This window comes from Sturnus vulgaris, chromosome 2 (genome assembly GCF_052056855.1).
Source record: "Sturnus vulgaris isolate bStuVul1 chromosome 2, bStuVul1.hap1, whole genome shotgun sequence".
NCBI lineage: Eukaryota > Metazoa > Chordata > Aves > Passeriformes > Sturnidae > Sturnus > Sturnus vulgaris.
In genome coordinates, this window is record NC_142244.1 from 7,044,406 (window position 1) to 7,067,024 (window position 22,619).

At 39.7% G+C, this 22,619-nt stretch overlaps 1 protein-coding gene across 4 annotated transcripts in view; it reads left to right on the forward strand.

Moving 5' to 3' along the window:
* The window catches only part of APP (amyloid beta precursor protein), a 203,622-nt gene that overhangs the window by 41,578 nt on the left and 139,425 nt on the right, over nt 1–22,619 (forward strand). For all 4 annotated transcript variants that reach the window (XM_014886607.2, XM_014886608.2, XM_088157747.1 and 1 more), the window contains exon 2: nt 2,916–3,083. In XM_014886607.2, the coding sequence (XP_014742093.1) occupies nt 2,916–3,083 (168 nt within the window). The remainder of the gene's footprint in view (nt 1–2,915; nt 3,084–22,619) is intronic.

A 22,619-nucleotide genomic window follows, 5' to 3' on the forward strand; every position in this document is an offset into this window, starting at 1 on the left:
TTATCTGCTTCTAAGAAGGAAATGTATCAGAGGATCATGCAGGAAGATGCACTCAGCTAGAGGTGAAATGAGTCTTGAAACTGGAAGACAAACCTCTGATATACTGAAATTCTTTAAGGGAAACCATGTTGTCAGCACTGACCTTTACTACAGCCGTGGAACCTTTCTTTCAGAACCTGTACACTTACACTTCTAAAAACTAATAATTTTGTTTTCTCTATGAAAAGATGTCAGGCTGGTGCTTGAATGTCTTGTGACAGAGTAATGCAGAGATCCAAATAGTGTACCATCGAGTTAATTTTTTCAGAGTCCTGTACATGCCATTTTTCAAATTTATGTAGTTCCCATTACAGAAATCATATTACAGATGTCTTGTGGAAGTGATGAGTAGTGTTTTTACTTGGTCTTTGATAACTGGATATACTGAGAAAACCTAAGCATAACATTTGAAGCTACCTAGAGGTGCTGTGCTAATTGGACTGTTATTTAATGATTTGCCAAGAGGCAGGAAAAAAAGCCATGCTGCTACTTCAAAGTCATATGCAAAGGAGAAAAAAATAATATGTGATTACAATTCTATTAATGTGCTTGGAGGTTTTGCTTTTGCAGAATATTAATGAAGTAAATAGTTGCTGTTAATGTAATTTGTGACCCATGAGTTATTCTTTGGGAGACTAGTCTGCCTGCGAGCTTTAGGATTAGTCAAGGAGAGATTTGCCACTACAGGCACTGTTGTAACAAGGTGGACTGTGGCTTTGTGTTATTCAGCATTCCTTCTCTAGAAGCTGTTTATCAGTGTAGATTGATGCTGTAGATTATTTAATGGCATTTTTCTTGCAAGGGTATTAATGTAAATGAATGAAACCATTGGTTATGAAGAAAATTTGAGTGATCCATAAAATTCGTCACCAGCTCACATATTTTAGCTGGATATACCCTTGATGTGACCAGCAATTAATTCATTCACATATTTAAAATGTTATGATAGTATGTGTGGGACAACTCACTTATCACTGTGTAAGTTTTGCTAATGTTATAGTTTCTTGCTTTTTTTTGAGTTTTTAATCTTTGTAAGTGTATGTGTTTTACAAAAAGTGCTGCATTTCCCCACCTTTCCCCAAAAATACTGATGTTCAGTCCCCTTAGTCATCAAACTACTGTTTCTTAAAATGAGTAGTATTTTGTGAGATTTTATATTATCAGGGACTTGCACTGTGTAGACATCCCTTGAAATTAGTTAGCTATATTTTGTCTTGTATTTTTGGCTTTTTTTTTTTTTTTGGTTAAACCTGTCAGTGTTAGGTTTACAGTTGGACTCAATCTTAAAGTCTCATTCAACCTAAATGAATATTTGATTCTGTGATCTAAATACTTTAGTTTGGTTTTGATTTATGATTTTGAGTGAAAAAAAAATCTAAAATCTGCCACAGTGTGACTACTGTGTGCTTCATTAATTTACTAAAGATCTCAGTTGGAGGAGTAGACTGGGAATATAGAGTTCTCATCCATAAATCACTTATGAAATGACTCACTTCTATTTTTATTGACATTTTGATAGGGTCATGTTGCATGTATAAAGAAAAATAAAATAATTAACGTGGAGGATATTTTACAGATTGTGACAGATGTGTTACATTTGAGTTACTCTCAAAAGTTTCTGAAGGAATTAGAAGGAGTAAGCATGTGAGAGTTTTCCTGATCAAAGCAAGCCAAGACAAGATGTCATCCCAGTTATTGGAAAATTTTCTAATTACCCAGAGGAACAACAATGATAGTTGACTGATAAATTGTACAGAATGTACTCGTTGCACAGAAGAGAAATTGAGATAGTAGAGGGAAATATTGGCCAGTTGAGGTGTTCCTGTATTTTAAATTTTTTTTTTCTATTTTTTGAGCTGAATTGCAGTAACAAATTTACATCTTATGAAAACAGGAAAAAAATGTTCTCTCTTTTCTCTTAAAATAAAATCCAAACAAAACCTCAGTTTAATTTTGGCATTTTCAGTTTCAGTGCTAATCCAGTGGATAGTTAGATGTTCACTCCTAACATCTAACCTAAACACAGTGTTTCTTAGTGTGGAGTTTGGGGTTCTTTAAGTACTGTAGGCATATAAAATTCGTTAAATCTTTTTTGTGTTTGTTTAAACAAAGAGTCAAACTAATATCCTGGGTTTGCATGTCTCCTATGGTACCGTAATTCTGTTTCTTCAGTTTTTTGTGAATTTTAAAAGTGTTTTTTTTCGTTTTCCTCTTGAGAAGCCTTCTAGCTAAGAGATTAGAAGCTAAAAATAGATATTTAAACCGAAATGAATTTCTGTATTCTGTAATTCTTGGTTGTGAGCTAAACCTTCACAGAGCCATTTTCATACCTCTCCAGCCCTTCTGCATTTTGAGGTTCAATCCAAGGAAAGTTTAAGTGGAAGCTGCTTTTAACCCACCATCTTCATAAGATAGATGATAAAATGGAGCCTGTGTGCTCAACAAGGAGATGAACTACAGAGGGGCTTGAAAAAGGATACACTGTGAGGTTTTTTAGGAAACTTGCTAAAAGCTTGTTACTTTTTCCTTTAGTTGTTAGTAAAGCGCTCCCCCCCATTACAACAGTTGTATTTAGAAAATTAAACTTTTATTACCGTGCTCCAACTGTGCTTGTTTTTGTGTTTAGCCCAAGTTGGAAAGAGTACAGTTTTGGGCCACAAAACAGTTTGGTTACAGCTTTAAAATTATACTATTGTAATCTGGATTTCTATGAACACCCCATTAACTTTCCTCACGTCTCCCTGAATCAAAAATTTTGGTCTTTGCTGCATTGGGTGGATGAGTCTGGAGTTTTGTCTCAGACTTGCTTGACCTCTTGCTGCTTTGGCTGGACTGAAATGTCAAATGTGAGATTAAAACTTTTCTTCTCCTTCCAGGTGCCTGCTGATGGAAATGCAGGGCTGCTGGCAGAGCCTCAGATTGCCATGTTCTGTGGCAAGCTCAACATGCATATGAATGTGCAGAATGGAAAGTGGGAATCAGACCCCTCTGGCAGCAAGACCTGCATTGGGACGAAAGAAGGGATTCTTCAGTACTGCCAGGAGGTAAGTGCTGTCTCAGGAATAACTAGAGTGGCTGTTCTTTCTAAAAGCAGGCATGTGCTGGAGAGCTCAGTCTGTAGAGAATCTTGCCTTTCTCTTTTGACCTCTTTTGCTCCATTGCCTTCTTGTCCTTTCTGAAGAGGTTCTCTTCAGTGCCTATTAAAACAGCTTCAGGAATTGGTTGCTGAGGGAGTCACTGGGACTGTTGGAAAATTTTGTCTCTCTTCTACCCTTGGGGGAAAATTTTTGTACAGTATGTGTGCAATGGACTTCTTTCTTATTAAGTGTTTTGAATAAAGCTGAGGTGGCAATTTATTATTCCAAATGCCCTTAGTCTTTTTGGACTGATTTGCAAGGATTAGCTGTAACGTGACTTCTGTTGTTCTACCATGACACTGAAATGCACTTGTGCAGTTCAGAGCTATTGGCCCCTGCTACACACAGAACCATTCAGAGTTTCTTAATAGAAAAGCTTCTCCTGCAGATGAAGTCACAATGACTGATTTCATATTTGAGAGCAGAAACTTCTTACCCCTTGCTTATATCCTAAGAACATGTGGATCTGGTTTTGTTTTGTCTCCATGATGTGATAGTACAATACACCCTGTACCAGTGTGTGACAATTTGAAATGAAAATGTGTTATTTCATGCAGTGGAACAAAAGGGCATGGTTTGAATTGCCTTAGTCCTTACATTTTTACATTTACTATTATCATCTCTCTCTTTTTTTTCTTTTTTTTTTTTTTTTTAAGTGAGGGCTATTGCATATTGCCGTAGCAGTAGCTGCTTTGTTTCCTAAATGTCAAACCAGTTCCTGTGAAGCTGTATAAGCAAGAGAATTTATTTTTCAGATCTTTGCTCTCTTGGCATATTCATTCCTGTCCTTTCTTTCTAGTTTTTGCAGTGTTTTATTTAGTTTTTATTGCATTTGGGCAAAATATTCATTTCAAGGGCGATATTGTAATGGAAATTGAAATTGATTCTTCATCAGTAGCTTTGACTCTTTACTAAGAAAATTGCTCTGTGAAACTAATATTTTTGTTTATCACTAACAAAAATACCAACCTAACCTATCCTACTACTAGTACAGTTTCAAATATTTCTTCTGGTTTTCTGTTGTCTTCTTTGGTTTGTCTAAATAAAGTTGATTTATGCATAATGAAATTATTGAGGATGAGGAAAGGAATAATTAAAGAAAATAAGAGCATCAGTAACTAAGAATGCATCAGTGACTAAGGGTAGTAAGTCTATCTGAAGTTAAAGAAATAAATATGTGAATTATGGAAGTAAGACTAGAAAGTCTGGGGGCTTTTAAGGCATGAATATCTCAGTAGGTTGGGGGTTCAACCATAAATGCTGCAGGCAGGGAAGGATTCTGGAACAAGGTCTCAGAGTGTAACTGTCATCTGACTATTGGGTGATTTTGAAATTTTGAGTGGCATTTTAAAAAAACGAGCCCTCTCAAAAATAAAGGGAAGAGGTAAGCAAAAGCAGTCAGAAGGTAATAGACATAGAATGTTAAATGACAAAGAGACTAATAAGAGAAATCTTTCCTCTCAAAGGAAAAAATTGTTTGCCATGCATGGAGACTGGGAGAGCTTAACTGGGCGAGAGCCCAAGCAATGTGGCCTGGCACAGATGTGAGTCCTGGCTGGAGCTTGGGAAGGTCTTAAGAGACCATGATAGGTCTCTTTTAACCTGATTTTTTTTTTAAATCTGAAATTTTCTCATAACTGAAACAGAGGAGAGACCTTGTTACTTGAGATTTAAAGGTAAATACTTAAATTCTAGTGTGTTGAGCCCTATTTTAGTTTAGTAGCTTAGTATTAGATGATTGTCATGATTTTAGGGTGTCTCCAGTTCCAGTTAAAAGTATGGTTTATGGGCTTCTGCCCTGTAGTGGGGCAAAGTGTGGGCAGGTCTACTCCCTAAAAATGGGGAGGGCATTTTACAGATTTTAGTTAATCTCTGTTAATTATGTGAAGTAGTATGCTTTTACCAACTTGAAGTGAGCAATTCTGCTGTGGTGTGTTGAAACCTGGGAATCTGGCAAAACCCCACCACCTTTTCCTGCTGTGCTCACCAGTATGCTTTTGGTTTGTTTGCTGGAAACTGCCAATGTCCTGCTGTCCTGCCATGCCCTTCCCACAGCCCCCCTTGGGATGCCCAGTGCTGTAGGCTGCTGATGGAGAAGGGACATGGGGTGGTCTGGGGTGTAGGAGCATGTGGCAGCAATGGGGCCACTGCCAGCAGGTGTTTTGGAGTGGGGTGAAATCGTGTGAGCCCCAGGTTTTTGAATGCTGGTAATAAATTCAGAAATGGAAGTTCAGATCTGCTGACAGCAATTTAAAACAAAAGGCCACATGGAAGTTGATCCAACCCAGCAGCATAGAAAGAAGCTCCCTGTTCTGTTCCTCTTGCCCTTCCCCACACCACTTTGACCAGGTCTGTGGCATGTTGGGCTTTGGCTTTGGCTAGGGAATGGCACTGATGCTTTTCTATTATTTAATATTATTTAATATTTGCTATTAAACTTGCCTATGATCCCACAAGAGAAATGGAAGAGTTGGATAACAGCACTCACTTCTACCAAAGGAATTAATTTGTAGAGGATTGCTAGTAAATGCAACTCAAACTGGCTTCTTAGCTTTGGGGAGTTCCTTGTTATTGTGGTTGGTATTCCAAATATGCCTAGTATTTCCCTTGCTTTCTGCTGTTTACCTTGGCTGCAAGACAGTACTTGCTATCAGGGAATGAGACAAATTTGCATTTTCCCATTAGCAAGAAGCAATAAGCAGCAAGGCTGAGATATGGTACCCCTTGTGTTGGAATAGTACGCAGGTAAAAATCTCCTTTTTGATTCCTTTTGCCAAATATGATCTTTTCGTTTCTTTTCTCTCCTTTAATGCCGCTTTTTTTTCCCAAAAAAGGAGGATTTCTTCTTCCAGTATGCTTTATTTCTTGCTCTAGGCAGAGGCTTAGTGTAAATGCTGTGCTAATCCAGCTGACAGGTACTTTCCCTGTATCTGCCTTCATGTTCTCTGTCACTGTGGCAGCTTTCTTGGTTCTCTCTTGCTGTAGCAGCAGCTCTTTGTACCATCTGGTGAAGAACTGGGTTTTTTTACCCAGCTCTGAACAAACCTTGAAGTGACAGCAAGAAAAGTTTGGCTTTTCCACCCTGTACCTCTGTTGAGGAATCTGTCCATCTGGTTTTTGTTGCAGATCCCTTGTGAGCGCTGTTCCAGGCATTGTGATAATGACTGCATTGCAGGGGGAGGTGCACTCCTGTGGCAAAACATGCAGAGTGCACCCAGTTCTTCCTCCAGCTTGGGAAAGACCAGGAGGGACATACCAAAAGGAAAAGGGACATACCAAAAGGAGCTGTTTGGGTGGAAACACAATGCACAAATGCAGTGATCTTGCTCTGTGGCTCCTTGGCTCTAAAATAATAAAAAATTAATATATCAGGAAATTGCACTCACCATTAATAAAAAGAAATGATACTTCACATATTCTCTGGCTCTGATTGAAGGTATTTTTGAAAAAATTGAAGATATTCTTAAAAAACCAAAAATACCATCTCTCCTTTCATCAAACTTACAAGTAGATGTTTTCCTCTGCCGCCTTGTTAGCTCTTCTTTTAAAAGAGCATCTGTTGACAATGCAAGGCTAGATGCTGAAGTGGTGGGCAGAGCACAGGGCTAGGAGGTGCACTCCCTACAGAAGGACTTGTATTTCTCCTGCAGAGATGTACTGTGAACCTTGAGGTTCTCATTGTTTCCTCTTGTGGTCCATGGCCAGCTTAGGTGGATTTTGAAGTCTTGATGCAGGAAGTAGCAGTAGAGGAGCATTGCAGAGCAGAAAGGGAGGAGCAGGGAATAAGCAGAACCGCCTACATGTTTTAATAATGTTGCTTGTTTTTACTTTACTTCTTTTGAGTGGGAGCTCAGTGCAGCACAGGAACTATCAGAGTTTGTATTTGGACAACACATCACACAGTTTAAATATGGCAAAGCTCAGACAGTAGCTTGCTTTGTTCAAAGGAAATGGAAGATACTTGACTGCTAGCTTCCAGCTTCCTTGACTTCTGTTGAACTCTTTAACACTGAACTCATAGGAGGCGGTCCTGGAAGCATATCTGCCCATTTTCTTCTGCTCAGTGTGAGCTGGTGGCTTCTCTTGTTTGTTTTTTTTAAATACCACAAAATGCAACTTTCTTGAGTGGAATGAAATGCTGTGTAGAGAAGTACAATTTATTAGTGGTTTCTTTTAATGTCCAATTAGCTGGCATGCTCCTGTGTGGATTGTACCTGTTACTGGGAAGTAAAACTGCATGGATCTGATCTGCAAACAGCTGTCAAGTGCAAGTGCTGCAGATGCTAGAGCAATTGGGCACTGGTGTAAATTTGGATGGTTTACAGCTCTGTATGCTAGAATCTATAAGATGTTGAGTGATCTAGGTGACACTTCAGATCAAGCCACTGGCCAGTGGGTCCTGTCACAGACACTGCAGCACCAGCTGTTTCTGAGGAATTTTGGGATAACCATAACAAACTACGCAATTACTCAATAATTTTCCCTGGGGAAAGTTTCTTCCTAACAGCCCCTTATGGGTGGTTAGCTGGTGTCCCAAAGCAGGTGGGTACCACTGCTCCTGGATTTGCCTTTTGTTGTTTTATGGGAGGACTTGGGTTGCCCCCACTCACACATTATTGTTGTAGGAAGATGCTTTTGGAGGTCAATCAGCTCTTGCCTTCCTAGCAGTGTTCATAAAACCCACCTGGAGCTTGCCCTTTGTCAAAGTGTGCTTTTGGAGTTACATGAAAATGCAGAGTAGGAATTTAATTTAGGTGTGGTTCATTCCCTGTTTAAAGTGAAAGAGTGTTCAGATGGAAGATACTGATATATGTTTATTATATTAGCAATTTTGAGCTGCTACTATGTGCAGAATTTTATGTCTAGTAATTAGGATACATTATATGGGTTCCTTGAAGGACTGAAATTATTTTGCCATCTTTGTTGAACTCATTGTCCAAAATGAATTGTAAAACAGTCGCAGCTGGCAAAAAAGTATTTTGTCTAAGGCATTCTTCCCCCACTTCCCCCCCCCCCACTTAGTTTTGTTTGGAGATGCCTATTTCCATTTTAAGTGTGCATGTGACTGTTTGTTGGCTTTTTTCTTTTTCCCCAAGACCAAACAGCAGCTATAATAAAACAAGTTTGTGTTTGGATATTGTGAGGGCAAATTAAACCTGGGAGTTTGGAGATCTAGTGCACTTTGTAATGCTTTGCAGTCTTTAGCTAGATGCCTAGAGTAACTTTCACATGTAAAGTGAGTGCTGGCTTTGGGAGGTGTTACACTTGGCATCTCATGACTGCTGAGTATTTTTTGTAAAGTTAATACACGTGTCCACTTCCTTTTAAACATCACTGGGGTGCATGACTATCTTGTGGTCAGTGTGTATTTCTTACAAAAATCCTCCTCACAAGTAACAGAATTATAAATGCATGTTACTGCATTCTTCACTGTTACCTTTGTGTTACATGGAGCAGAAAATAGTAGGGTAAATTCCTGTAATACGTAATTCATTAAAACTGTTGGCAGAACATTGTTGACATTTCTAATCTCTAACCATAATGCTTCCAGAATTATTATCTTGCAGTTTCCTCAAATCCCCTGATTTTGTGCCATGTATTTAGGTATATTGCTTGTGAAACCCAAAAGCCACTTTTAGCCAGGCCCAGTACAAGGTGGGGTATGACCATACTAAAGCTTTGCCATTAATTCACCCCATAATCCCCAGATGTCCCCTGTTTGGTACATGGGCCAAAAGGGCCACCAAATGATTGGCCCATCTCTTTTTAATTTACTTGCTTGGCTTCCTCTTGTCACCATGTCTGATAATCCTATTGTGCTTGTTGTCTGGAGCCTACTTCAGGCAGTACTGATGGCAGCAGTTCCTTCCCTCTGGTCTTTGTCTTCCTGCTAAAGAGTTTGTTAAACTGCCAGGAATGACAAGGTTTTTGAAAAGAGAAAAATTGTTTTGAAAAATTGTTTTTCTGAGAACTTGAGACACAATGACAATGGTCTTACTGCTTTGATAATGGGTTCTCTCCACCTTGTCGTTTTCATTGTAATAGAAATAGTTGTTTTTATCTAGGCTGCATAATGTGCCCTTTCTGGTTTCTCAAAGCGAATAGCCACTGTATTGAAGGGGAAAATGAATTTTAAACCTGCACTACTTGAAATTCAGCAGTCTCAAAAGCCATAAATTTTGCTCTGAGGAAAATGATCCCTCTAATGAAAAGGGAAACATACAGATTTTTGGCAGCACAGAATGTCCTTAAAAACACATGACATTTTCAACAGAAATGCGTGTTGGTGTATTCTGAGATGTGTACAGTCATGCTTAAAAGTTTGACTGAATGGTATCTTAGCACTCTTCATATTGATTATTAAGGTATTAGGTTTTATTTAGCTTTTGATCTACAAAAAAGGTTGAACTAATTTACTCTTTTGTCCGGTGCTTAAATTTGATTTGCTTGGAATTAGAGGATTACAACTGATGGTATATTTATCCTGAAGTTAAACCCTCTTGAGAAATACTCACCTTCTTGACAAAGAAGGCGGAGATTTTTTGCCCAGACTGTAGTCTATCATTGAAATATATTTCAAATCAAGTGACTCATTGAAATATGTTTCGAATCAAGTGACTAATAAAACTTGGAGCATATGTTGCAAGATTATTCCTGTATTTCTTTTGCTGATAACCCCCCCTCTTGTTTTTCTCTACACTGATTTTTTTTTTGCATGTCTCAAAAAAAATGAAATTAAAAAATAAGGACTTTTTCAAAGAGTGCTTCTCCTTTGAGGCTAAGGAAGGAAAAAGGATGAAAAGGGATGAGAATTGTCTGCATAAATAAATATTTAGGTAAATAAGTACTACAGCCTTTAATGAAACTGCAATGTTGCGTTTTTCTGTAGATTAATTTTGCATTTCGCAGATATGGTGGACAAGATTAACCAATGGGTTCCATCAGCATAATGTTTGTGCCAAGAGTACAATAGTTTTTCCTGTCTTCTAAAAGACACGAATGCAATGGCTGCACGCAGAGCAGCCCACTTGCCTTGCTTGGTTCATAACTGAGCTAGCACATGGCCATTTAGCACATGATTGAGAAAAAGTTCATTATCCTCAGCAATCTGTGTTCTGTGCTCGTGGTTTGTTCCTTCAGGTTACAAAAAGACCAGCCACACTTGCACTAGATGCTCAGCATGCTGATCCAAGGGAGCGAAGCTCAACTCACCCAACTCCTGCCCCAGGATACTTCTGAGGGGGCTGTGTAGGGTTGGATGTGATCTGCAGAGACATTCCCTTTCTCCTGGTGGGGACAGCAAAGACATTTAGTGCTGCATTTCACATTCTCTTTTCTGCCTTACATACAGAGTTCTTATCATATGTGGTCTGCAATTTTCTTTATGGACACATCTCCCAGTCTTTTACTGTGTAACTCTGAGATGGATTGGTAGCAGCTGTTCCTTTAATACATAATAAGCCTAAGATATAATAGGCATAAAGCATGATGGTTACCTTAAGTAAAGAAAAATCTATTATCAATATACAGCTGTGTTTCAGCCATTTTGAGGAGGATAGAGAAACTACTTGCAAGAGCATGTATTAACAGGATAAGAGGGAGTGGATCTAAACTGACAGAATAAGTTTATATTAGACATTAGGAAGAAATTCTTCCCTGTGAGGGCGGTGAGGCACTGGCACAGGTTGCCCAGAGAAGCTGTAGCTGTCTCATCCCTGGATGTGTCCAAGGCCAGTGAGGTTGGAACAAGATGATCTTTAGGGTCCCTTCCAACCCAGGCAATTCTATGATTTTTTTCATCCACCTTTTGAGACCATGGTTACATAGACAATTCAATCTGGCACAGATCTATCACACTTTTGTTCAAGATCAGTCTGGGTCCTCTTGAACTCCTGGCACTTTCCACTGTATGCAGTTTTTATTCTTAGGGGAATGTTTTCAGAGATAGGTCAGTTCCTTGATCCAGCTTCTTTGTTAGCAGTAGCTCTTGGAGAGATTTTAGCAGCAAATGGACAAGAGATGGAATAATGCAGGAATTGTGCTCTGGCAATGTCAGACTTGTGTCCAATTCAAGGCATTGAAACCACAGCCCAAACAGCAAGTGTACCTCTGCAGATGGATGAGTGATGCCTCCTGGAATGGTGCTCCTGAGACCTGGAAGGCTGCCTGCAGGGTTTGAGTGTTTTTGAGTGTTTAGGGGCCTCATATCCTTCTGGTCTTCCTCAAGTCTCTATGCATGATTGTATGTGTATGAATAGGTAGCAAGCTTTGTGTTATGTTCCATACATTCTTGATTGTCCCCATCCCTTTTGGATGTCTTTATAGCTTTCCTGTGCTATAGCTTGTTATTGTCTTAAGCTTAGCTTGTTATTATTGTCTTACCTTGCTTTTTCTTGTGATGGTAGCGTTACTGGCTTCTGATTTGGTTTTGGGGTTTTTTTGTGGAGGCAAGTTTCTTTTTTTCTCCTTTCTCATTTCACTGTTGTGCATCTACTTTGGAAGATAGAGGAATCAAAAAATACTGGCTACAGTGGTGATTGCTTCCTGATAGCAGTATATGAAGCTTGTAGTAGGAGCAGTGGTTGGTATCATGAAATGGGTTCATGTTCAGAGGTCCCTTGGCAAGGAAAAGGTCATTACTCACAGAGTTTCAGTTGCTGGTTCTGCAGGCAAACGTAAAAAAAAGAAAAGACAGTTTCTGTCCTTCCATAGCTTTGAAGCTGTCAGGAAGTACATTAGCTTGAATTCATAGCAGAGCAATGGCCCCAGGTTGGATGGGGGGAGTATTTCTTGATTTCTGGGACATTCCTTTATTCCCAAACAGCTTACTACTATCACTTTCTAGTTCTAATTCATTCAGTAGCATTATCATCCAGTTAGCCTTTATCCAATTAAAATTATTATGTAGCACTGTACTGAGTGCCTCCTTTAATCTTCCAAATACTGTATGCCTCTGGCTAATAAAAAATCCCACAGATAATTTTTTTTAACAGATGTGTGTTCCTTACAGAAAATTGTTCTAGATGGTTGTGGATTAATTATAGTCATGGAAAGGTTTCAGAATATCTGTCCAATTATTAATAGTTTTATCCACCTTTTCCCCTTATAAAAGTATATAGCATATTTTTAATGGTTTAAGCAGAATTTTAGCTGTTAATTTTTTTTTTACTTGAGTGGGACAAGACTTTCACTGGACAGATGTTACTTGAAATGAATCAACTAACAGAAGAGTTTGAAAGGTGAGGATTTTTGATTTTTAGATTTTTTTTTTTTCAGAGCTCTTAAGGCATCGTCTTGGTTTTGCATGGCCGGGTTTTTGGTAGGGGATGGGGGTACAGAGGCGGCTTCTGTGAGAAGCTTCTGGAAGCTTCCATCATATTTGGCAGAGCCAATCTCTGATGACTCCAAAGATGGACATCCCACTGACCAAGGCTGGGCCAATTAAAAATTGTGATAATGCCTCTCTTACAACTTATTTAAGAAGAAATAAAAACAAAGGTTGGGGCACAGTTTTAACTCCAGTCAGAGAAGAGTGGAGTTGAGAACATGTGAGACAAACAACTCTGCAGACAGAAGGTCAAGTGGAGAAGGATGGAGAGGAGATACTCCAGGTACTGGAGCTGAGATTCCTCTGCAGGCTAGGGTGAGGGCCATGGTGAAACAAACGTCTCCCCTTGGAGATCCATAGGGATGTAGAGATTCAATGCAGCCCATAGAGAAGCCTCTGCTAGAGCGGGTGGATGCCTGGAGGAGGCTGTGATCCAGTGGGAGACCCGTGGAGAGAGGGGCCCTGCTCCCATGCTGGAGCAGCCTGTCCTTGTTGGACTGCACCCCGTGGAAAGAGTGACCCACGCCACAGCAGTTTTTGGGGGGACTGTTTGCATGGGATGGACTCTGGTAGCAGCAGTTTGCAGAGAGCTGCTGTTTGTGAGATGGACTCACACTGGAGAAGTTAGCGGAGAACTGTCCCATGGGAGGGACCCCATGGTGCAGCATGGGAACAACTCCTGTCCCAGAGCAGTGGGAAAAGCCATGGGTGATGAATTGACCACAGCCCCTATTCCCTGCTTCCTTGTGGAAGGAGGGAGGGGTAGGGAGGAAGGTGTTTTTAAGGGCTTATTTTACTTCTCTTTATCCTGCACTGATTTCATTAGTAATAAATTCACCCTGTATCTCCAAGCTGAGCCTGTTTTTCCTGTGATGGTATTTAATGAGTGATCTCTCTCCTAGTCCTTACCTCAACCCATGAACCCTTTGTTAAATTTTATCTCCTCTGTCCAGCTGTAGAGGGGAGTGAGTGAGTGAGTGGTTTTTGTGGGTGCCTGGCACCTGGCTAGCATCGACCCACAGCAGGCATCTGGCTTAGTGTTGAGACCAAAACCAACATTGGATTTAAGTCCCTAAGACTGTTCCAAATGGTTATGAATCTTTGTATGGAAAGGGAAACTGTTCCTTCTCTTGAGCTGAGACAGGACCTTCTACTAGAAAGACACTGTAGTGTTTAGAAGATGCATCACAATATCTCTTAAACATCAGCTTTGTGTTTCGTGAGTGCCAATAGCTGTTACCTATATAAACAGAAAAAAAAGCACTTATTTGTACAGTAATGAAAATACCGTGTTTAATTTTTTTCTTCTGCCCAGACATGAATATTGAAACATTAATGCTGTTCATCTAGATATGAGGAAATATTATCCAATGTAACATTTGTTTTACTAGCATAGTTTCTTTCTATAAATATCACCATAGGTTAGAAAAGTACTGATCCCATGGGAATGTAATGATATTCAAGATGTCCCATTCCAGCTGTGTGAAGAAACCACACAGTGTTTCCAAGCGAATGCAATTTATTTTTTAAATTCTTATCCTGAGTCAGAGGTTTTCTTGAAGAACTGTGATAATTAGGCATATATAAAACATCTGATTTGAACATTCATTACTCACTTCCACTTGGCCTGGTAAGACATCTCTGCCAGAGTTGTGGTCAATAAATGACTTCCTTGTAAATTCAGGTTCTGAGGAACTTTCATTTTTTTAAGGCACTATAAAGATCCTTTAGTATTTCTTTCCTTTCCTTGTTTGAGCCAATTATAGACTTAAAAAAAATGGTTTTGTTGAGTGTTTCCTCAAACATCTGTGAAGTTTTGCAGGTAATTTTGCTTTTCCAAGTTCCCACACAATTTGACCAGTCTGTACACTCCATCTGACAAGAAAAAAAAAGGATTCATCTAAGAAGCAGGAATTGCATTCATGATTCTATAAATAAGGAATCTAAGATTTGATTAGACTGGTCTTATTAAAGCTAAGCTTGTAATATCATGTAAGTTAGTATGTGTATGTTTTTTAGTATTTTAGAGAGATTGTCATAGAAACTAATTTTAAGCTATTGCTGAGAGCAAATCTATGGATATGCTAACAGATAATTACTTCCTTAAGTCTGGAAGATGACTTCTAATATTTTGGAGCCAGTATGGATTGGAGCCACTCTGGAGTAGTGGTATGATGTGTTCCTGTCAATTTTGTTTCTTTAACTGAGACATGGCTTTGGTTTGGAGTTTGGAGCAACACAGAGGGCTGAGGAGTCTCCCATATTCAGCCAGGCTTAAAGTTCCTGAATGATCCTGCTTTTGCAGACTTTCGGCTTCTACATCTTGAGCTATTGTGGCTTAGGATCTGTAGCCACATCTGAGGTGGTCAGATTGTGCAAGTTGATTTTTAAAGAGTTTCTTACTAGGGGAGAGCAGCTACACAGTGGTTTGGTACAAGTATTGAGCTTAAGCAGTACATGCTGTTGCAGAAACAGTCAGTTTTCTTATCTCCTTCCACCTCATTTCTTCTCTGCTAAATTTTAGCATGTGTCTGATCTTACAGCAAGGAAGTTTAGGGAACTGAAATGGCACAAAGCAAACCCCAGCAAACAGAAAAAGGGTGAGTTTCCTCTTTGACCCTCTCCTCAGATGAGCTGGATTGGTAACGTTGGAGGAGGTATGAGGGCAGGACTTCTCATGACAGCTGACCAGAGGGTGGCTTTGCTGTGGACTTTGAACAGCCTGTGAAGAGAAGCTTTCTAGATATTTCTGAAGGCACTAAATCTTTCTTGCCACTTGGTTCTGTGTGTTTTCAGAAGAACACATGCTGTTAATCCCTGAATTTCACCAGCAAGCTTTCGCTGGCAATAGAAAAAGACAACATGAGCAATTTGAAAGGGGGAAAAGTCTCATTATTATTAGGTCAAGAAGATAGATGTCAAATCAAGTCTATAATGAAGAGTAGGCCACATGTTAATCAGAAATGAAAATGTGGATCCACACTTTCATTTTAGCAGCAGTAGAAACATAAGTGGAGAGCAAATATATTCAAGAATACCACAATCTGTGCAGAAAATGAGAGAAAAGGCAGGTAAAAATAAAATGTGGAGAAGTTTGGTGGTTTTAGGCAGAGTGATGACAGCAGGAAAGGCAGAGGGGAATTGACAGGTGAATGAAAGACTGAGAAATTTGATCTAATTCAGTGTCCTTGTAGTGGTTATCTGATCTGAAATTTAGGGGTTTTGGGTCAGTTGCTGAACAGTTCCACAGATTCTACAGACTTGCCATAAAGATTTGGAGAAAAAGCTTATGGCCCCTCCATCTCAAATGCAGAATCCCAATTGCTGCTGATTTTGCTGTAACTTTGGCTTCTGCCAGGGTTTTGTAGCTGGAGGTTCAGGAGGAGCATCAGTATCGCATGCTGGTTTCTAAGATAAGGATTCTTTGTTGCTGTTTGGCAAACTAAAACACTGCCTTTTTCATAGCACAAGTGGATTTGATATTTGCAAATTAATTTATCATGCTGTGTAGCTGTGTCATAGAGTTTCTGGTTTATAGGGTGTCAGACTGTCGGGGGTCAGCCTGGCGTTTTTCACTAGGCTTCAGCAACAGAGCGGTGTGAAAGTGCTTGCACTGTGCTAGAAATTAAATACAGAAATCCCTGCAAATCTTTACATTGACTTTGCTGCTTAGATTAATCTTTGGAGAAGGAACTTCATTCTAGTTTAATGTTTAACTTTCATGCGTGCTAAAGTAAAGCTTATCTTAGTTACCGCACTAAACAACAGAAACTGCTAAGCCACAGAGCACAGTAATAGATTGCATCAAAACATAATCCTGAAGATAAGAGCATTTAAAACTTTGATCTGCCTTTTTTTTGTTTGTTCCTGGAGGTTTCAAGAGAAGTGCAGGTGCAGTTCTGAGAGGCCTTCTCTCCCAGGATGAGCCAAAGCAGTATGGAATGTTAAGGATTTCTTGTTTGTTTGTTTTTTCCAGCAATTTGAAAATCCTTTCAGTCCAGAAGTCCTTGATTGGAATGGTCATATTTGATTTATTTATGTTTACTTCAGTCCAATTCAATGAACTTAATTCTTATTGGAGAAAGGGTGCCAAATTGTAATTTAAGTGTATTGTTTGCTGGCCTTACTGTAAAGCAAAAGTAAAAAAAGACACCTACGATAAATTATCAGAATTACTTTTAATATTAAAGTTCTCTCTGTATTATGAGGAACTGGCAACCTTGATGATTCTGTGAGTATGCTGGGATATCTGCTGGCAAGATGCAGGGTGCAGAGGGACATGTACAGGGGCATGTTGCAGCTTTGCAGTGGTTTCTATTGGAAAGCAGATCCAGGGTTGCAGTCTTTACTCTGTCCTTTGAAATTCAGGATCAACACATCTCAGAAAATTAATACTTTACTTAGGTTTCAGTTTATTCTGATTTTCCCTTTGCTCAATGTGCCTTTGAGCAGTTGGAAATGAATATTCCATTTCTGATAATAGTATCTTAAATATATTGGTGTTGAAGTTTTGTGGGATATGATTGGACTTTGTTGCATTCCATCAGTGTTGTTCTCTAGGGATTGATATCACTGTGGTCAGTTGAGTTATTTGGAGCAATTTAAAGTGGTTTCTCCCTTTGGCAGCCATCCTAATCCTTTTGGGACTGGTCTTTTTTAGAAGGAGGAAACAAATTTTTCATATTTCAGGTTTTTTTGGAGTTGGATTGAATCTTTCTGTTAGAGAAATTGGTGTCAGGTGATACCTTAGAGTGGCTACCTGGAACAGAGGCTAGACAAGATAAGGAGAATAAAAGTGGTTATTTTTTAAAGACCTTCAATAGATACAGCTTTGAAGGAGGCAGTCAGAAGCCTCTGAGTGGCTACACCCAGGATGGACAATGGTCACGAGCTTTTCATACAGATAAAAGTTTGGTCCATTTACATATCAGGGGTTAATCCTCCAATCACAGCTTCGGGTAATGAAATAATTTACTCCAAATTTCTTCCCCCCTTTCTCAGGGCCTGAGATAGTAAGGTGACCTTGAGTTTCAGGCCTAGAGGGAAATTGTTTGTCTGACTAAAATGGGAGAACAATAGCTGACAGGCTCTGGGGTCTTAGAGTTATACATTAAAGGAGTACAGGATCTGAAAAATATAAAAACTAAATCCTAAGGCATCACAGGGTTCCTACCAAGCCTCAAAAAATGTTTTGCCATCTGTGTGGGAACATACTGCTGGAGGAAGAAAGCTGGCAAGAAAATGTTCAGCTGATTTTTTGGTGGGGAATGGAGCACTAAGACAGTATGTTCTTAGGTTTGCAGGCTTCTGAGCTGCTTCTGGTAAGTGTAAAGATGCCTATAGGCAGCCTGGTGAGTGGCAACTTCATGCACATGGAGACCTGGTGCTTATGTGAGTTTGTTGTTGAGAGCTTTTGTCAGAACCTTTCTCCTTCGTTATGTGCACAAAGTTCAGTAGCCAGGTCTACAGCAGTGTTTCTCACCTGTAAGTGGAAAAAATGACCCCAAAACTTTGGCCCCTAACTTCTCCTGTGCTATGTGCACAGTTTGGAGCCTGTGAGTAGTGAGGTTTGCTGAGGAAATGCAGAGGTGAACCGTGGGTCTGTTCTCACTGCTGGAAAATTAACCAAGGTAGGTGGGTCTGATGCAGTAGTGCAGCAACAGAGAGGAGCTTTCTGCTGCATGGTTTTAATTCTGAAAAAAAATAGGTGTATTTTACAAAAAAAAAGTGCATAGTGAGTGTTAAACAGCTGGGAGATGCTTCATGTGTGCTTCTGTTTCAGCCCTAGGGCTGACTCAATCTGCCATTAGACCTTGTGCTTGTGTGTGTGCAGTCCATCAGTTGTGGAAGTCTGCTGTAGGAAAAGGATGGTGGGATTTTGCTGTGTAATGCACATTTGATGATGCCCACTTCATTCCTTGCTTTCCTTTCAAACTGGCATTTGCTGGTGGACTCCAGGGTACAGTTTCACTGGAAGGATCATAGCCAGAAGCCCTTGTTTTCAGAAGTGAGGAATGACTCACTTGTGTGAGGGAGAGCCTCCTGATAAATACCCACGTGGACAAATTGAGGCACTCAGGATGATGGTCTACTTCTTTAGCAGCCACAGTGTTTAGCAGAAAATTTGGATTAGTTGAGTTTTCAGTCCAATTTCGTAACTGGAAATGAAGACACCACTCAGTTTATTAAAATAAAACAGAAGTTTTACATCTTTCTTGGGCAAATTTCCAAACTTTGTTGCAAAGATCGTTGCAGATGGCAGTCTTGATGATCTCTCCTTATCTTCTCTTCCCCTACCATGAAACAAAATTGGAGAAACAGTAAGTGCAATTTATGAGTGCAAGTGATCTGCAGAGCTTTGATGGTTTTATAGGTTAATGAAGATTTCTTAATATCCTGTTGGAACGTTAGCTTTCAGTAATGCTTGTGAGTGTTATCAAAGACATAAGCCATAGATACTGCTCCCTGTAAAGCCAAATTTGCACAACGTATGTGCAAACTGTTCCTTGGCAGATTTTCTTCTTTGTGTGACTCGCTGAAGCCTCCATTGCCTTGATGCTGAGTTCTCTCCTTTTTTTTCCTGCAATGTAGAATTGTGAAACAAATTGCTGCAGAAGTCTGTCTTGATTTAAAAGACAGGTGTCTGCCAGGGAAAGCAGGAACCTTCCTGGAATGGAAAAGATGACCCCTTTGGTGTAGTTATGATCACAACCGGCTCAGGGTGGGGCAAAGGGGCTGCAGTGACTCCCCCAGGGCTGCAGGGGCGCTGTTGGCTCAGGGTGGGGCACAGAGGCTGTAGTGACTCCCCCAGGGCTGCAGGGGCGCTGTTGGCTCAGGGTGGGGCACAGAGGCTGTAGTGACTCCCCCAGGGCTGCAGGGGCGCTGTTGGCTCAGGGTGGGGCAGAAGCGAGTGCTGAGCCTCCCCAGGGGTGATGGTGGCCGAAGGTGGAGGGTGGGGTTGTTTCTGTTTTCTGCTGGCTCTCACCTGTCCCGAGGGTGTCCTGGCGACGGGAGCAGCTGAGGATCCAGTAAGCAGCTGGGAGGTGCTCTCTCCAGAGGGAGAGGAGATGAGGGCCCATTTTTCCCCTGAGACACCCAGGCTGATGGTGAGGCGCTTTCTCCCAGCAATGGCGGGTACCAAAAAGTCCCAGTCCAGTTGCCCACTGAAGTCAAGGAGAAATGGCACGGAAGGCTCAGCAGTAGCAGTGAGTCCCTCTGGACAGAAGTCCAGCACCAAAATCCACAACCTTCCTCCTTCCAAGCTAGGCAAAGACTGACCCACCCCCAGGCAAGAAACTGCTAACCACCACAGCGTTTCTCCTCCTCCCCCAGAACCATTACAATGATATGCCAAGGCCCTGGCTCCATCTTCTGTCTTCTAAATTGACTTCTATTCACCATCTCTGTGAGCACACATGGAAGGAAAACTCACTGAAGAAAAAGAGAAAACCCCCAACAAAGTCTCAGCAATATTTATGATTCATCATATTATTCTTCTTTTATGAAGTTTTCCGTTTCTTTGGAAAATAATTGTGAAAACTCATTCAAAGAAAAAAAAATCCTGAAAACAGCAATCCTTTGAAAATATTCCTACTTGGAAGCTGAATATGTGAAGCAAAAGTGTAGAAGGTTTTTTTGTCTGCTAAAGTGCAGTATCAAAATTTCTGAAATATTAGTATCAAATATTCCAATATTTGTAATATCAAATTTTCCAGTATTTTTTTCAGAGAATTCTTTTAAGGGTAGAAGGGGGCATGTCTTCAAACGCATTTTTATCATAAAGGGTTTTCTGCATTTGAAAGTTATTTTATGCTTGCAAGTTTAAAATGAAATCCTAAATAGATTCATGTGGGTCTGATCAGAAAAAGTACGTTTTTAAAGCTTATTAGCTTTTGAACTGTAATTTATTGCCTTTATTTTGGAGTATTGTCATTTTGTAGAGTCTCCAGTTTGAAACATTGACACATATGAAACATGAAAGACTAATGAACTTCTGTCTTGGTAGTGGCTTCGAATTGCAGTTCACTTAAATAGATAAGGCTTCAAAAAATGCTTAGTGAAAGCTTTTATTGATAAGCTTTCGTGGCGAACTTCATTTAATCTGAGAAATAGTTAATATTGATATTCATCAATGAAGAATTGATTCTATTTTTTTTAAAAAGAAAATTTTTATCCTTTTTCCTGACACTAAATGTTCTCAGTATGTATTTTAAAACTATAGTTGGTGTAATGTATATCTCATTCACAAGAACAATAATGGTGAAAAAACATTGCTATTTGATTTATAAAGAAAGAAAAGTGCAGTGTCATCTTACAGCTCAGGTAATTACTTGTGGGTATCTTGTTTAAAGGACCAAGATATGGAAACATATGGCACCACTGAATGCATGTAGTTCACAAACAAGAAATGTAACTGCTCTGAATGTTTTCTGCAGGTGCCTTCCCTATAGCTTCATTCTTCATTCTTTTATTCCATCTCTAGTTTTTCTTCTTTGTTTTTTTTTTTTTTTTCCCCTTTTGGAGTCAACTCTTATTTTAGAATGTCAGGTAGTTCTTTTTTACTTGCAGAACTTCCCCAGCTTTTCTGTATATCTTTCACTACTGATCTTAAACCATGCATGATTTTCTTGTGTCCTGGATGATGAGGTACAACCACTGTTTTAGAATGTGACTTTGTAATGCCGCTTCACATTCTTGGTACTAGTGCCTGAAGTTGTTTTCATGAAAAGGGAAATCACAGCTTTGTTTGTTTCTTGGGGCATACATACAAATGAATCTAGGCTCTTAGATTAATAAATTACCCTTTGGCTATATCTGCAGGAAACTCAAGAATGCATAAATTAATTAGATTATGAAAAATCATAGTGGGCCTGTTCCTTTGTGACAGTTTTTGCATGGCCTTAAAGACAACTTTGACATAAAGTAGGTAATTTTGTAAGCAGTGGAACTTGGAAATACTTTAATAGAGAGCAATTCGGTTTTTCCTGATACGTTTTCACAAATTTTCTTCTACAGCTTAGATTTATTTTGTACTGTGATTTCCTCAAGAAACATAACCAACAACTCAGCCACATATATTCCCATTCTATAGAAAGGTGGGAAGTTTCTTTCTGTAAGACTTGTGAAAGTAATTCAGGGAGGTAATTTGACGATTTAAAATACACATATTATAGCTCACTTTTATTAATGATTTCTTTGAAATTCTGGGGAGAAGGAAATAGTAACTTTGTGCATGTAGTGACTTTTCACAAAGCAGTTACATTCTTTATTTCATGCCTTCAGAAAGGTACTCCATCCTTGGGGAGAAAGTGCTGGCACAAGATCTGCTTCTTTCCCTGCCAGCCCTTTTTGAAACATATCATGCTTAAGGTGAAATGCAGCATTTCATCTTCATTATGATAATACCACAGAAAGAAAGGTCAGACGTTGTTTGGCTCCTTGGGGGTTTGTTGTGGGCTTTTTTCCCCTTATTTTTATTTTTTTTTCCCATGTTTGCTTTTTTAAAAGAATAGTAAGGATTGCTCCTGAAAGTCCTCCTCAGGTAGCTGAATCTTTATTGCAGTCCCCAGGATGCTGGTGCTGTAGCCAACACAGTTTTATTAAGTGTTTAAGCACTTCTCTTAAAAAAAAATAATGGAATTAAAATAGAAGAATGAGAACTAAACTAAACTTTTAGAACACCTTTTCCCTCCCCCAGCCCTTGTTTTCTTCTCACTTTCAGCACAGGAAGACAAAACATGGGGTTTTTAGTCAGTTTGTCACTTAAAAAAAAAAAAATCTCTTCAGTTCTTTTTTCGCTTAGGAAGAGGAGTCTCTTTTGCTATGCCATGGGATCCTTCCCACAGGAGACAGTTCTCTGAACTTTTCCAACATCGTTCTAATTCTCATGGGTAGCCGTCCCTTCCATGGCAAAGCAATCTTCCCACAACTGTTTTTCCGTGGGCCATTAGTTCATGAGGTACAGTCTTTTAAGGATGAGCTGTTCTAGTATAAAAGCAAGGGTCGTTTTCCTCTATCTCTGGAAGCAAGAGTTCTCTCTCTGTTCAAGCCTCTCACCAGATCACAGCTTCTCAGCATCCACCTGCTCCAGTGTGAGTGCCTTGTTCTCATGGGCT